The 15384-nt window shown below is 41.2% G+C and overlaps 1 protein-coding gene across 1 annotated transcript in view; it reads right to left on the bottom strand.

The window, feature by feature from the left end:
* Window positions 1-15384, bottom strand: part of LOC138665169 (lysosomal alpha-glucosidase-like) — an 83026-nt gene that overhangs the window by 66843 nt on the left and 799 nt on the right. The window contains exons 2-5 of the mRNA XM_069752429.1: window positions 11119-11551; window positions 10885-11030; window positions 8262-8427; window positions 4370-4466 (exon numbers count right to left, since the gene is read on the bottom strand). Coding sequence (XP_069608530.1) covers window positions 4370-4466; window positions 8262-8427; window positions 10885-11030; window positions 11119-11541 — 832 coding nt within the window. The 5' untranslated portion in view covers window positions 11542-11551. The remainder of the gene's footprint in view (window positions 1-4369; window positions 4467-8261; window positions 8428-10884; window positions 11031-11118; window positions 11552-15384) is intronic.

Genomic DNA, 15384 nt, shown 5'->3' with positions numbered 1-15384 from the left:
GCCCCTGATGCCGGTGGGCTTACCTCACCCACGATTTTCGGGGTGACAGGTTCCCTTAAAACCATTTGAGTTGCTCTACAGTATTGCTTTGGGTCATTGTCTTGTTGGAAGGTGAACCTCTGTCCCAGTCTGAAATCACTGACCGATTGAAACAGGTTTTGCTCAAGATTATCCCTGTATTTCGCATCATCCATCTTCCCCTTGACTCCGACAATTTTCACGGTCCGTGCTGCCGAAAAAAATTCCCACAGCATGATGCTGCCTCCACCATGTTTCACAGTGGAGATGGTTTTCTTAGGGTGATGAGCTATGTTGGTTTGGCGCCAGACATAGCGATTACCTTGGTGGCCAAAAAGTTAAAATTTTTGTCTATTGACCATAGCACCTTCCGCCATACATTTGGGGAGTCTCCCACATGTCATTTAGCAAACTCATTTGTGTGTAAGTAAATGTTTTTCTCTGCCCACTCTTCCATAACAGGCATCTCTATGGAGTGTACGGTTAATTGCGTTCGTATGGACAGATACTCCTTTCTGGCGATTAATCCAAGGTGCAGTACCCTGTCTTACCTGAGGGTAAGGGGCACCAGAGAGCTGCAAGTTCCAAACCAGAACTGGGAAGTGGGATATAGATAAATCCCCTTCAGAAAGAACCAGGGGCAACCAAACAACCCCGGTTCATGACATATTAGTGTGAGTGGTGGGGATGATAAAGATATCCTCCCTGGGATCCGTTACAATTGACATGAGCTTCATTCATGAAAAAACGTCTTTTGGACCAGAATTGGGCCATCAGGATTATTATCTACAGATATTCCCTAATTTCCCTAGTACTTCTGGGATCATCAATACTGGAGGAAAGGCATAGGCAAGATCGAAGTTCCATGTTATCATGGAGGTTTTTCTCTTAGATGTAGCAAACAGAATTTTTGTGTGTTTGCAAATAGGTCTATGCTTGGACCTACTATTTGCTGAAGAATTAGCAGATTCAGTGACCTTTCCCCTTGTCGCAGTTGATTTGGACTTAGGAAGTCTGCTCTCTTGTTTTCTTTCCCTTTTATGTTCAATGCTTTTAAAAAAGACAAGAGAAGCTGGTCCGCTCTCTGCAAACATTTTCTCTGTTGCCACCATCAGGGAGCTGGATCTTTTTTTTCCCGATGGTTGATGTAAGCTATGGTTGTCAGATAGTATACAAACATGACGGCTTTAGAGAATTGCAAGAAATTTTTTCAATGCATATTTTACAGGCAGTTCTTTTAAGTTGAATGAACTCTTCTCGTGTTCTAATCAAACACTGGACTACGAAATCTCTCAGATGCGCTTCTCATCCACTTGTGTTTGCGTCTGTAGTTATGACATCGATAATTTAATATGCCCACGAAACCCCTACTGACCGATTCTCGATACTTAGCCACCATAAGAGAATTGGTGGTCACCAAAGAGACTTATTTTCCTTCCAAACAGCCTCTGAGCTGGCTTTGGCTTATCAGGATCTCTTGTTGCAATTGTTTGGTATGCTTTTGGGCCCATAGTACTGCGGGGATACATGAAGTGAAGGTCCCCAACAATGACATCAACTTCCTGAGTGTCATGGCAGGAATGCTTCGTGACGCAGATACCAAGACAGCCACTTTGCACATTTTTTTTTCTAGCAGCAAACAAGTCTGACTCCCTGAATCCAAGATGCAGTAGTGTTCAAAAACATGACTTTACCACAACATCTTTATACTAGTTTTTATTTCCATGCATTGGGAACATTGCACACTGCTTTCTAATTCAAAACATGGAGACATATATATAATTTTTAACTACATTACTTAAAAATAAAAAGTGAACATTGGGCTGTTCTAAAAAACAGCAGTGTCTGCATTTGTCTTTACAAACTCACAATATGTACTTTTGTGGATTTAGCATTCCTATGAATCACTAACCTAATATTTTGTAGTATACCCACAGTTTTTTTTAGAACGGCTTCACATCCTTATAAGGAGGAACCCCAAACAATCCTCTATTCTTTCCTCTCTTTTCTTTTGATCCCTGGGATGTTTTCTCCAGGCATACCTTTTTCTCTGTAAGGAACTATTATACGGAGGGAGGGACAAACTGGGGAACCCCTTCTTCCTATCATCAGCCTTGTCCAGGATGCCGGCCAGAATCAGACCAAAGAGATACGCTCCATCACAAGGAATGGAACATACTTTAGCTTGGTCTTAAACTGCACATCGCCAGGCCAACATTTGAGCCACCGTGCCCTACGAGATAGAGAGGCCTGCTGACCTGGCCGCCAACCTTAGAGTCTTCCGATGCATCAGCAAGTCTGCTGCTCCCTGCAAAAAAGGTAGATTGGCCAGGATCTTTACCCTCTGCACTTAATTCTCTTGTTGCCCCTCCAGATCATCATGGATCTGGTTGTACAGGTTGCCGATATAGCAAGTTTCAGGGCTTCTGCAGAGGAATCACAGTTATGCCTTAGGTTACCATCAGCCTTCCTATCCAGAGGATCTTACTAGATTCCCATGTCTTCAAAAGCAACGCTGATTTCATGGATGATTTTTCCACTGCTACATCAATCTTCGGAATTTTATCCCACCGAGATGTCTCCTCCTCAAAGGGGTTCCATCTCTTAGGAAAAGAGTGGTTCACTGCCCTCATTTTCAATTTTTTCCCCAATCCTTTTTAATGAGGGTTTGAATATTCTTATTATTCGGAATGTACACTTCTGCTCTAATCCTCCAAACATATCTTGCACTGATTTGGGGTTTTTAGCATCTATGATGCCCATAGTGACACTTACAGCCCTAACCAATCCATCCGTGTCTTCTACAGGGAAGTGCAAACTACCACCTGCTCTGCCATCAGAGGATGAAGAGGAAGAAGTATCAGATACACATTCACTTTCCGATGTTACAGATTTGTCTGAATCAGTTGATAGGAAAAGGAACAAAAGATCCAAAATCCTTAACTTCTCCCCTAATGACTGACTTCAAATCTCCTCACAAGTAGTTTTCTGGTTACATAATGAGCAGAGTCTTTTCTGCCATGAGCTCGGTAACTTATCCCTAACAAAGCTCACACCTTATTTTTAAGTTTTGCACTGCATTTCTTAGGCATTTTCTAGTAATTAGATAAGAAAAAAGGGCCTAATTACCATAGTGAACATTCACAAAGATCACAGACCACTGAGAAAAGGTACCGGATTCGGAATGTGGATTAAATCTCACGATTGTTCTCCCCTAGAGGAAGAGGATCCATGATCCACTCTGCTTCTCTGACTGACCTTTGTTTAATGGCCAGTGTGAACATGGCATGCATACCAACTTATACTCCGGTTCATTTTTTTCCAGTTTAGTGTCCGCTTTCTGCAGTTAGTGCAGGTAAGTGTGTGGCCTCCCTTCCTTTGAGCTGGATATTACATTTATATAGCTTCCCATTTGCTGTGAGTCCATGTTCGGGACCCGGCCCTGTTCAGCCCTCATTCACGCTGATGTAACTATGACGCATGGTACATTTTTAATACTAGAACATTAGGACCCTCCCGATTTGGGTACACTTTGACGATGGTGGGATGGCTTTTGCGTTTTTGTTTTGTTTTTTAATTAAAAACTGTATTTACAAAGTACTCTTATTTAAATGTACTTTTGCTTTTACTTAATAACCTACAGCAGGGTATATGTTAATTTTATCTCTGTCTTAGATTTTGTCTGGCTGGCGTTACTGTCGCTTCTTCTGACACTCATGCGACTGAAATGCCACTGTTGCACCTCCATCACTAAAGGAGGGGAAAAGAGCTGGAGCAAACTCGCTCTTTGGTGGTTAGACCACATATTTAGATGAGGGACCGGTCACAGCACTTTTGCTTCCTCAGTACCCCCCCAGAAGTGGAACTACCACTTCCAGGTCAAAAGTCACTGGTGCGCTCGTCATCAGGGCACGCCACTCCCAGCAAGTCCTACGCATGTGTAGACCCATAGCGATGCAGCAAACTGCACATGATCTTCAGATACAGGTTCCCTCAATGACAAAAAAACAACTAATGTGGGAGAGAGGGGTTCAGCCCTTTTTATTCAGTACGTTCCTGTCCTTGTTGGGAGGACCACCTCCCGTGCGGTGCAGTCATTGGAGAAAGGTAAAAAAAAAAAAAAAAGTAAATTTTTTTTCCCCAGGTGCCAGCCTTTCAGCACTGCGGCTGGGCACTTCATAACATTATTATCTGCAGTTTAATAGAGTTACCTCACATGATAGGTTCCCTTTAATTAACAGTATATTAGCACATTCAACAAATTTTGGTGACATTGTACAATGGACAAGATTGCCAGTGGTTATTTCCACATCTTTCAAGAACACGAAAAGCATTAAAGTTAAATACTTACCCATAGCATTGCTGTTTAACAAAAACACCCCATGAGCTGAACCATCTTTTTCCAAAGCCAAGTAGAATGGATGAGAACCATACAAATTAGCCTCTTTCTATTAAAAAAAAAAAAAATTACACTTGAACAGATACAAAAAATCTGTCTCAGCTCTAGAATTCTTGAATTTTAAACTGCCAACAATTTAGCAAAATGATTTAATTGATATTGCTTGTGCTTTCTTGTAAGGCTATGTGCACACATTCAGGAAAATATGCAGAATTTTCCTGAGCAAATCCAGACTCCTTTTGCAGGAAATCCGCTAGCGTTTTTATCAGAGTTTTTTTTGCAGATCTTTTGCGGATTTTTCCGGAGGTTCCCAATGCAATAATATAGCGGCAAATCTGCCAAATTAATGAACATGCTGCGGTTTTTTCGTGGAAAAAAAACGCAGCAAGGGCACAAAAGTTGCGGAATGCATTAAATTGATGGGATGCTTAATGTAAGCGTTTTTCCAGCGGAAAACCACCGAAAAACAGAACGTGTGCACGTGGCCTAAAGGGGGTGTTTTGGGATAAAATTACTATTCAAACCAAGTTTAAGTGCTCAGTGCTCCCTGCCAAGGGAGCGCCAACGGACCGCTTTGTTTGAACAGTCATTTTGTGCCGACAAACTACCTTTAAAAACGTATAAAAACAGATCTCTTGTACTTTAAAAGAAAAAAAAGAATGTTATTAACAGGATTGTATAATTCTAACATTAAAATGAGCTGAATTCATTAAAAATGCTAATTTTAATATTAGACAGTAATATTTTCAAAATTGATACCACCATTCTGACATGGCTTTTCAAAGCATTAACCCCTTAATGACCTAGCCAATTTTGACCTTAATGACCAAGTCTAATTTTACAATTCTGACCACTGTCACTTTATGAGGTTATAACTCTGGAATGCTTTAACGTATCGCAGTGATTGAGACTTTTCGTTTCATATTGTACTTCTTCACAGCGCTAAAATGTATTCTATATGACTTGTGCTTTATTTGTGAAAATAAAAAATTTTGCGAAAATTTAGAAAATATAACAATTTTCAAACTGTCCTTAATTCAGAGAGTAATATCAGACAGAATACTGTAGTCAATAAATAACATTTCCCACATGTCCACTTTACATCAGCACAATTTTTGAAACTTTTTTTGTTAGGAAGTTCTAAGGGTTAAAAGAGACCCAGCAATTCCATTTTTCCAACAAATTTACAAAACCATTTTTTTTTTAGGGACCATCTCGCATTTGAAGTGAGTTTGCGGGGCCAATATAACATTAAATACCCAAAAGTGACACTATGCTAAACACTGCACCCCTCAAGGTGCTCAAAACAACATTTAAGAAGTTTATTAACCCTTCAGGAGCTTCACAGTAACTGAAGCAATATGGAAGGAAAAAAAAAACAACATTTACATTTTTTCACAAAAACTTTACTTTATACCCAAACTTTTTTATTTTCACAAGGGTAACAGTAGAAAATGGACCCCAAAATTTGTTTTGCAATTTCTCATCAATAAGCAGATACCCAATTTGTGGAGGAAATCTACTGTTTGGTCGCATAGCAGGGCTCGGAAGGGAAGGAAAACCATATGACTTTTTGAATGTAAAATTTGAAGAATTATTAGCGGATGTCATGTTCATTTATTTATTTATTATGCTTTGCTTATATAGCGCTATCTTATTCCACAATGCTTTACAGTCATCAATGTCCCCAAAGGGGCTCACAATCTAAATTCCCTATCAGTATGTCTTTGGAATGTGGGAAGAAACTGGAGAACCCGAAGGAAACCCACGCAAACACGGCGAGAACATACAAACTCCTTAACGATGTTGTCCAAGGTGGGATTTGAACCCAGAACCCCATGTTGTGTTTGGAAAGCCCTTGATATGACTAAACTGTGGAAATCACCAACAAATTACCCCATTTTGGAAAATACACCCTTCAATGATTTTTTCCCGGGGTGTAGTGGGCATTTTGAAGCCACAGGTACGACTCAGAATTAAGTCGTCATAATGAATATGTCGTCATTAATGTTGAGCACGTGCTTGTTACTCAAGTTTTGCATTGGCTGCTCGGGTATGCACCGAACATCGCGGGTGCTCGAGTGTCATGCTCGAGTCCCTGCCTCATGTTTCACAGCTGTTACACACCCCCCAAAAAAAACATGCTGGGATCCGAGATACTCTGTGCATACCCGAGCACCTGATTCAAACTTGAGTAGCAAGCACTTGTGCTCAACACTAGCCCCATACCCCAATACTAACCCTAACCCCAACTGCAAAGAATGGAAAAAAATAAGGAAAAAAATATTTCACAATTTTTATCTAACTAAGGGGGTGACAAAGATTTGATTTACTATTTTTTTTTTTATTGTGATCACTAGGATAGGGACTATCACAGTGATCAAAAGGAACCAATAGGAAAAGTTTCCTATTGTTGCCAGGTACTGGCCGGCAGATCTCGAAAGGCGCACTAGACATGCGTCCTCCCTTTTTTTTTCCCCCACGAAGATGCCAGGTCAGGGATGGAGCAGGAGTGCCTGGACGATGGCCGAGGTACCGGGAGGTCTCAGGGGGGCATCATTTATCTCTCCTTCGACATGTATATCATGTCAGAAGAGAGAGAGAAACAATTGAAACAGCAGGCACACTATTTTGTGATCACCATTATTTCCTGATCGGGCACCGGAAAATCTGGCCCTGATAATGTTCTCTGGAGTCTCAACTACCTCCGGTAGCCGCGACCCCAGAGATTTTCCGACTCTGGGGGGGGGCTGCCAGCCTTATTCTCGAACGTCGTTTTAAAACGGTGATGAGCAAATAAGTATCCTTTCATGTCAATCTGGGGAGTGTCATGCCAGAAATGCTAGGCTTAGCATCCCAGACTAGCAAAACAGTTCCGACTAATTGGATAGGCTGTGTTGCCACACCCTGTCCCGCTTTGGCTCCTCCCCAGCTCCGCCAATTTCAGTGCAGCTGATTCACAATGGCTTAAAAAAGGCCAAAAGTCACATTTTCCCGCAACTCTGTTACACAAGAATTAGGTGTTTTATCTGGCAGAACAGATTTGAAGAATCTGTCCTTTAATATGCCAACTTACCCGTGCCCTCTGTTCTGCTAATGATCTAAGATTAACATCCTCAATAAACATCCACCAATTCTCTGGAAATCACTAACCAGGACAATTTGATTAATTCCCAATACCCCCAGTTTTAGGCTTGGCCTAAAAATGCATTTTTTTTTTGACTGGCCTATGGCCTCGACATACTATCCAACTATCCCTGCATTGCTCATACAAAATATTCTTCAAAGCAGGACCCTCGTATCATCTGTTCATACACCCTATATGCACTTATTAGCCCTGTGTATATTATATTGATGGCTGGGCTGTACAATACAAGCAAGTGTTACCATCCACCTTTGGTGTGTCCCCTATTTCCTCATAGATTGTAAGCTTGCCAGGACCAGGGCCCTCAATCCTCTTGGTATCCGTTTATGTGATTATTGTTATTCTGTAATGTTTTTTAATTGTCTGTACAAGTCCCCTCTAAAATGTAAAGCGCTACAGTATATGTTGACGTTCTAGAAATAAAAAAATTCTTATTCATAGGGTGGGGGATTGTCGTCAGAAATAGCACCCCAATTCTTAATGTATATAATGTTCCGGTCACAATTGACAGCAGCACCCAAGAGGTTAAAATTGTAGCAATAGCAGCAGTTACTCCTGGTTGCTAGCTGTATAACACAGCTGGCACCTGAAGCTTTATGGAGCGGGCTCAGCTCCTGAGCAAGTGCACACATCTGTCGTAACTGATGTCACCAATGGGTTAATAATGCACTCACTTTATATTGGGAAATGCTTCCTTACCTCAGGAGCAATATCTCTATTCCAAAAAGTCAGCCGGGACCAATCAGTGTTTAGGTTAATGGACGTGAGATGTTCCCCCAGACCATATACATATTGAGAGGGAAGAGATGTGGAAATCTGTAGGAACTGATCTGCAAACAGAAGTGGAGCCAAGGCAGTATTCACCCTGGAAAGACAAAAAAACGGAATTTATAAAGAAACCACCAGCTCTCCTGCCCCTTGCTATAGAAAGTGCTTGCATGTCCCGTAATATACATTGTGCGTTCTGACAATAGGCCCCCAAGAATCTTAGGAATAATTTGATAGCTTGGTGTCACCGGTCGGGGAAGGGGAGTGGGATGTCCCTACAGTGCTGATCCAGTCAGATAATCATACTCAACAGGTAACTCCCAGATGTCAATGTATTGATAAAATTCTTAAGTGAAATGGTAACATCCAATTTATTTATACATTTCCTGGAGAAAACAGGAAAACTGAGCAACACGAAACTATAAAGATGCTCCAAAATAGTTATTTCATGTGGAACAGTGAATACAGAAATAGAAGACCAACAATGATTAAATACCGAGCGTAATATATAGCCCCCTGACCCATCAGCAGATTTCTGTGCTTTCCGATTTCTTTTTTCATACAGAGTCAGATATATGAACGGGACATGCTAATTTTTTAAGTATGACAAGTTTAGAATAAAATATATATTTTACAAAACAAGAACAGTGCACTGGGAGCTTCATAAAACTGGTTTCTATGGTCAAACAGTTGCACAGAAACCCAAGACTGATAAGCAAAATACCAGACGTGGGCTAAATTATACCACCACCAGATAGTGGAAGCATTCTCAGAGGATGATGCTACTAATGCCAGTAGAATTCATGCATTTTACATACTGTGAAATATGATGGAGCAAGGATAATTGTATAGGTCTTTTTAAGGGTTTGGGCTGAAGATCTCACATACATAGACTGCTGTTGGACGAACGATGCTTCGGACGATCGTTGGGGCAAAAGCCAAAAGCTCCTGTGTTCCATATGAGAAAGCCTCCAACAGACATCATTGGTGGTGACCTATCTCCTAGAGAACAAAGCAATTGGCAGCGCGAAATCGGTCATGCTCGCTCAATATCTCCACCAACCATCAGTTTTGGACAAATCCATTGATATCGGTGTGTGGTTGCCATTAGTCTAATCTTTATGGGGTGGAAGGGGGAATTGACCCCCTAATTTACAATAAAAACCAACAAGCTCTAACGGCTCATATGGGATCTGCAACCACCAAGTATCAAAGTTCGTCTTAGACAGGCTCTATAAAAGGGAGACCACTCCAATACCAAGTTATACTGTAGGTATTTGTTCGTGGTAAAAGGTAAATTAATAAACAAGAATTGAGTGTGGGCCTTGGGACAGGATTGCAACAGAGAATATCAAAGAGGCAATCAGGAGCCATTTCTAGTGAAATCTGTATCTATATATATAATTGTCTAAGGGTTTTTCCGTCTGTCTGTCTGTCTGTCTGTCCTGGAAATCCCGGCTCTCTGATTGGTCGAGGCTGCCAGGCCTCGACCAATCAGAGACCGGCACAGCATCGACGTAGAAATCCCGCGTCTCTGATTGGTCGAGGCCGCCAGGCCTCAACCAATCAGCAACGGGCACAGCGACGATGATGTCATAAAGGACGTAGACATCTCACGTTTCTGATTCAGCGACGGGCACAGTATCGACGTAGATGTCATAATGGTTGCCATGGCGACGATGTCATAAAGGTTGCCTCGACCAATCAGCGACGGGCACAGTCTGCCGCGAATTCCGGAATCATCATTGTCCATATACTACGGGGACATGCATATTCTAGAATACCCGATGCATTAGAATCGGGCCACGATCTAGTATATATATAATTGTCTAAGGGTTTGGCGGTCTGTCCTGGAAATCCCACGTCGCTGATTGGTCGAGGCCGCCAGGCCTCGACCAATCAGCAACGGGCACAGTCTGCCGCGAATTCTGGAATCATCATTGTCCTCCACTGCTGTCAAGTGCCGCCATTGTGTTGTCTAAGGGTCTAATTGTCTGTCTCGGATATCAGCCAATCAGCGATATTAGTGCGGGATTTAAACACCACTGACAGCGCAACATACATACATAATCTAGAATACCCGATGCTTTTGAATCGGGCCAACATCTAATTTATATATATAGCCATTCACACACATCTCAAGAAAAACAGGTGGATTGTCCATCATTTGCAGGCATGGTTCTAGATCGCAGAAGTCCCCCACACTTAGGACATCCATGTTCCCTGTTTTATGAACAATTTTTTTTTCTCCATGAGAATCATGAAATCAACTTTAAAATGTCTTAAAATATTCATTGTCCAGGGCCTATATAACACATAATTAAGCAGCGTTCTCCATATGCTGAAGGCCAGGTCAAATGAATTCACACATGTACAAAGTTAATAATTGTTTAAGGATTTTCCTATATCTAAATAGTTATTTGCCCAAGAAAAAAAATTGTTTTCATTATCTTTATGAGAGACCAAAAATTATCAAAACATATGAGACAATAATAAGGGACCTTCTATAATTGCAGTCTAAACTAGTTATATTAAACACTTCATAGCCACTTACAGCTCCTGTCCATTGCTCTTTCTTTTCACTACAATACTAAAGGTGTCTGCGGTAACTTGGACGTCATACTGAGCATTGGCTGCCTTTCCTTTTACACATGGAGTCTTCATGGGAACTTCATAACGTTTCTGAACTGGGTCAACGATCTGCAAAAAAAAAAAGAAATAAATAAAAATTAATAAATCAATGCTAGAAAAAAAAAAAGTTTCAAAGAGAAAAATTAAAAATACTCACAGTAAAATGCAGTCGATCATCAGTCTCAAATAACACCACGAGCTGCAAAGTCATAATATTGTTTGGCATAAAGGTCTCCTTGGATCGAACAAGGGTAGCAGTAAATCCATGTTCTGTCTCGTTTTTGCTGGTCAACCTGTAGTTTGGATAGGTGGATGGGAAAAAACACCATGGTTGTCCAATCTTTGGATTTTTTTCAGTTGGAGAGTAGCAGCAACCACGAGCTTCACATTCTTCCTTTGTTACACCTTTTTCCGGTGCACAATCAAATCGACTAGCAGGGGCCATAGCACATGTATCCAACTCATTCCGAGAAGTGGGCACTGCATTGCCAACTGTACTGACCAAAACAAAGACACCAAGCCCCAATATCATACCACCAGACCACCATTTCCTTCTTCTGCAACACCTTAGATGTGTCATCTCCAGCTACCTGCAAGAATCCAAATATGAACTTTCAAGATTATTAACCTCTACATAAATTTGTAAATAAATGGATAGGTAGTAATTGTTCGATCGGTGGGGATCCTACTTGGTGGCACCCCAACCACTTGTTTGAACAGGAGCGAAGGGTCTTTTAGAATCTTAGTTCTCCAAGCCCATTAGAAGATGAATGGAGCATTAATGAATCCTGCTGCTTAATTTCAAGGCCATCCATCACCCCCAAAATATATGTTAAATGGGCTATAGTGTTATAGGGACTTAACCCTTAAAACAATCCTACTAGTAATGCACCTGTATTGGTAGAAAGGAGGTAGTTCAGCCTCACGGAAAAGCAAATTTTCTTTTATTAGTTATGATCATGACACTGAAACGCGTAGATGTCCACATTTTAACCTGTAACTAGTTTGTACGCACACCTGATAAAAGAAGATTTGCTTTCCGGTGAAGCTGGACTACCTCCTTTCTTCCTCTGATTGTGGTGTAGAGCACCCACCTGGACGAAGCGTAGACCACTCCATGGCCTACACAAAGACAGGAAACTATAATGTCAGCATTGCACCAGCTGGCAGATATTTTATGATGATGCACCGCACAAAATCACCTGACCAATGCAGGCAATTACAGGCTGCAGCAGTCAAGCGATTTTGGGCGGTGCATCATCAAATATCCGGACGCACTCATTAACCGTACTACTTCCATGCATATGTGAAATTGGATTGAAGATGAAGTGACAGGGGGCATGTGCAAAAAAAAGATCCTGTACTTCCAGCTCTATGACTGCTCTACCTCTTCCCAGCCTGCCTCCAGTTAACACCAGAAGATTAAACTTTCAATAACAATAGCGAAATTACAGTTTTTCTCCATTCCCACTAAAAAAAAAATTAAGTAATGTGTGATTGTGTCCTAAGGTTAAGTGTGTCTGGCATAATGTGAGAAGGCACAAAACCTCTGAAGGTGGCATCTGGCATATGACAGCAGCCGATCCAGCACAGCCTATAAGTTGTGAGATGTGGTCTCCGTCGATTGCATTTAATCAATAGGATTGCAGAATAAGTCAGTACCTTAAAATTGTTTTCCACTATACCCAAGGAGTTGGATACTTTAAAAACAACAAACTCAGATTGTATTAAGCACTGGCTTTCAGTCACTGCTCAAGTCTCAGCATTTTAGCTACATCGGTGATATCAAGCCGGTAGCCCCCATAGCAGTTGCAGTCAATCACGGAGCTTGGCTGCTCGGGTCATCTACATTGGCAGAGCACGTTAGCTCCTTCATTGACTGCAATGTTGATGCTATGTCACTGCTGCATCCATTCTACAGTACCTACAAGAAAAAAAAATGAGCAAAAACCCTGCTGCAACTAATTAAGTAAAAAGCAAAAGTGCATTTAAATAACAGTTCTTAGTAATATTGTTTTTGATCAAAAATAGCATAAAAGCCATCCCACCATCGTCAAGGTGACCCTGATTGGAACGGTCCTATGCCGTGTTAGCATGTTACCATGTGTCAGAGTTGATCTCAGTGTGTGAATAAGGGCAGACAAAAGGAGCGGGTCCCTACCCGTGGACACCAGTCTAGGGAAGTCTTTAAATGTAATTGTCATTATAACAGAATTCGTTGTCTGGACAAAGCATAGTGACATCCTGGTGCATCGATCACGCGCCTATGTATGTATTACATGCCATTTGAAACAAACAAAAAAATAGTTTATCACACTTGTTTGGCTTAACCTTGGATTTCTGCTGCAGATTTTAACATCTGATTTAACCTTTCAAATTGTTATGACTACAATTGCATTATTTTTCACAAAGCACAGCAAATGCACACTTGCTAAAACTATGTCCCAACAGCAGCTCTCTTCCCCTCAGTGCTGCAGACCCCCTTCCTCTCCTGTGTGTTCCTGACAAGCCGCACTTCTCTTAGTTGATGACTCGGATCTGTGCTGAAAGCCAACTGACTGATGAGTATCAACTCTGCCATGGTTAGCTCAGCTGCATGAACCACAGTTATCCTGCAGATCAAGCTTTTTTAAAGTGCAGAGTTCACTTTTTTCTTCTGTGCACTGCATGCTCCTGTACACACTTTGTCAACTGTCCTGAGGTCTGTTCTCCCTGTGCAATGAAATTTGTCATAATTAGGCAGCAGTGCAGACTTGAGACACAAACAGAACGAAGCAGTGTTTGATGCCAGCAGCAGACAACTCAGTAATTTGAAACTGCAAATGATGCATATGGCAGAAGATAAACCTCTGCTATGTGCTTCATTATAGTGGCATTTGCAGTATTATCATTACTGATCTGTCTGCTGCAGGTATCAAACACAGCTCAGCCATGTTTGTATCTCAGGTCTGCACTGTCTAGTTATTACAAGCTCCATTGAGCAAGAGGGCAGCGAGGCTATACTAATATGGCAGAGGAATGTGGTAAAACCTCACAGGCAGCTATACTTATGTAAATGGTAGAAGACAAAATCAGTCAGGCTCGTTATTAGAAAAGAGCATAGAATGCACATGAGCAGAGTATACTACATGTATACTTATGGTAGAATACACTAATTTCAGTGCTGGAGGAAGCGATTCTACAAGCCAGCGGAAAGACTGCACAACCAACCAGGAGTACTTGAACTACGGCAGGATGGATATAATGGTAATTGGAGGGCAGATATAGCATGGAAGGGCATTCTTTGGTGATGGGGTATTTTGTGCAAGGTCTATTGAAACAAAGGAATACATGTACATGCACAAAATTCTAAGACTACATTATGGTTTAGGGAATAACACTTTAATAACCAGGCCTGAGCAGCCATTTTTTTGCCTTTTCATATTTCAGCAGCCAAAAATTAAAGGGGTTTTTGTTCTTCAACTTTACGCTGATCAAAGGCTTGGTCCAGAACGGACATGTTGTAGCATTGAGGTCACAACTACAAAGCACATTAATCACGACTGAGGTGCACACGACCCGATGCGGCCAATGATTGGCTGCAGCGGTCATGAGGGCAGCAATTGTGACATACTGCTGCAGAATATCAAGATCTAGAGCAGTGGTGGGAAAGCTAGCTGTACTTGAGGAGGGCTATAACTTTTAGGTACAGTATGCCTTTTACCAAAAAAAAAAAAAGTTGAGAACCTAAATCCCCTTCAATAAAAAATGATGTGTGTAAAGTGTCCATCCCTTACATACTTCAGTAATAAAAGAGGAACAATCTGGGCCCAATGCACGTGTCCGCCTTAGAAGGTTATAGTTAAATGCTGTGGTTTTTCTGCTGTTCTTGCTGTACAGACTTACGGTGGTTTCTCACCAAGCACATATATACCTGACTGCAGCAATCCATAGTGAATATACCGCAAATTGCACCAACTTCTAATACAGCAGATAGACTTCAGTGGCGCTATACTGGATTTCCATAAACGTCCAATGACATATGGCGGTATAGGGGTTTCGGACTTATTATAGAGATATAATAGAACGACCTGTAAACTGTACAGACTCTACACTACTCTGCTTGTATCATACATGTCCATACAGTAACCCCTTAAGGTAAGCTGAGCTGTGGTTTTTAATGATGGCATCTTCTGGTTGTGGTGGTCAAAAAACTGCCATCACTACACTTTGGTTTCTTCTTTACCAGGTTTATCAGTTGGGTAATTTAATTCTATATTTTCCCGAGAAGGACAATTATGGATGCAACAATACTATGTATATGTTATTCTTTTATTATATTTATTCGGGAATGGGGTCAATCTCAGCTTTTAAGCAAATGCTTTTAAAAGTATTTAATTTTCATTGTAATTTTAAGCTCCACGACCCAGTCATTATTTGTAAT

The sequence above is a fragment of the Ranitomeya imitator genome, chromosome 2 (assembly GCF_032444005.1).
Source record: "Ranitomeya imitator isolate aRanImi1 chromosome 2, aRanImi1.pri, whole genome shotgun sequence".
NCBI lineage: Eukaryota > Metazoa > Chordata > Amphibia > Anura > Dendrobatidae > Ranitomeya > Ranitomeya imitator.
Note: the sequence above shows the minus strand (reverse complement) of the source record. Positions and strands in the feature narration are given on the sequence as shown.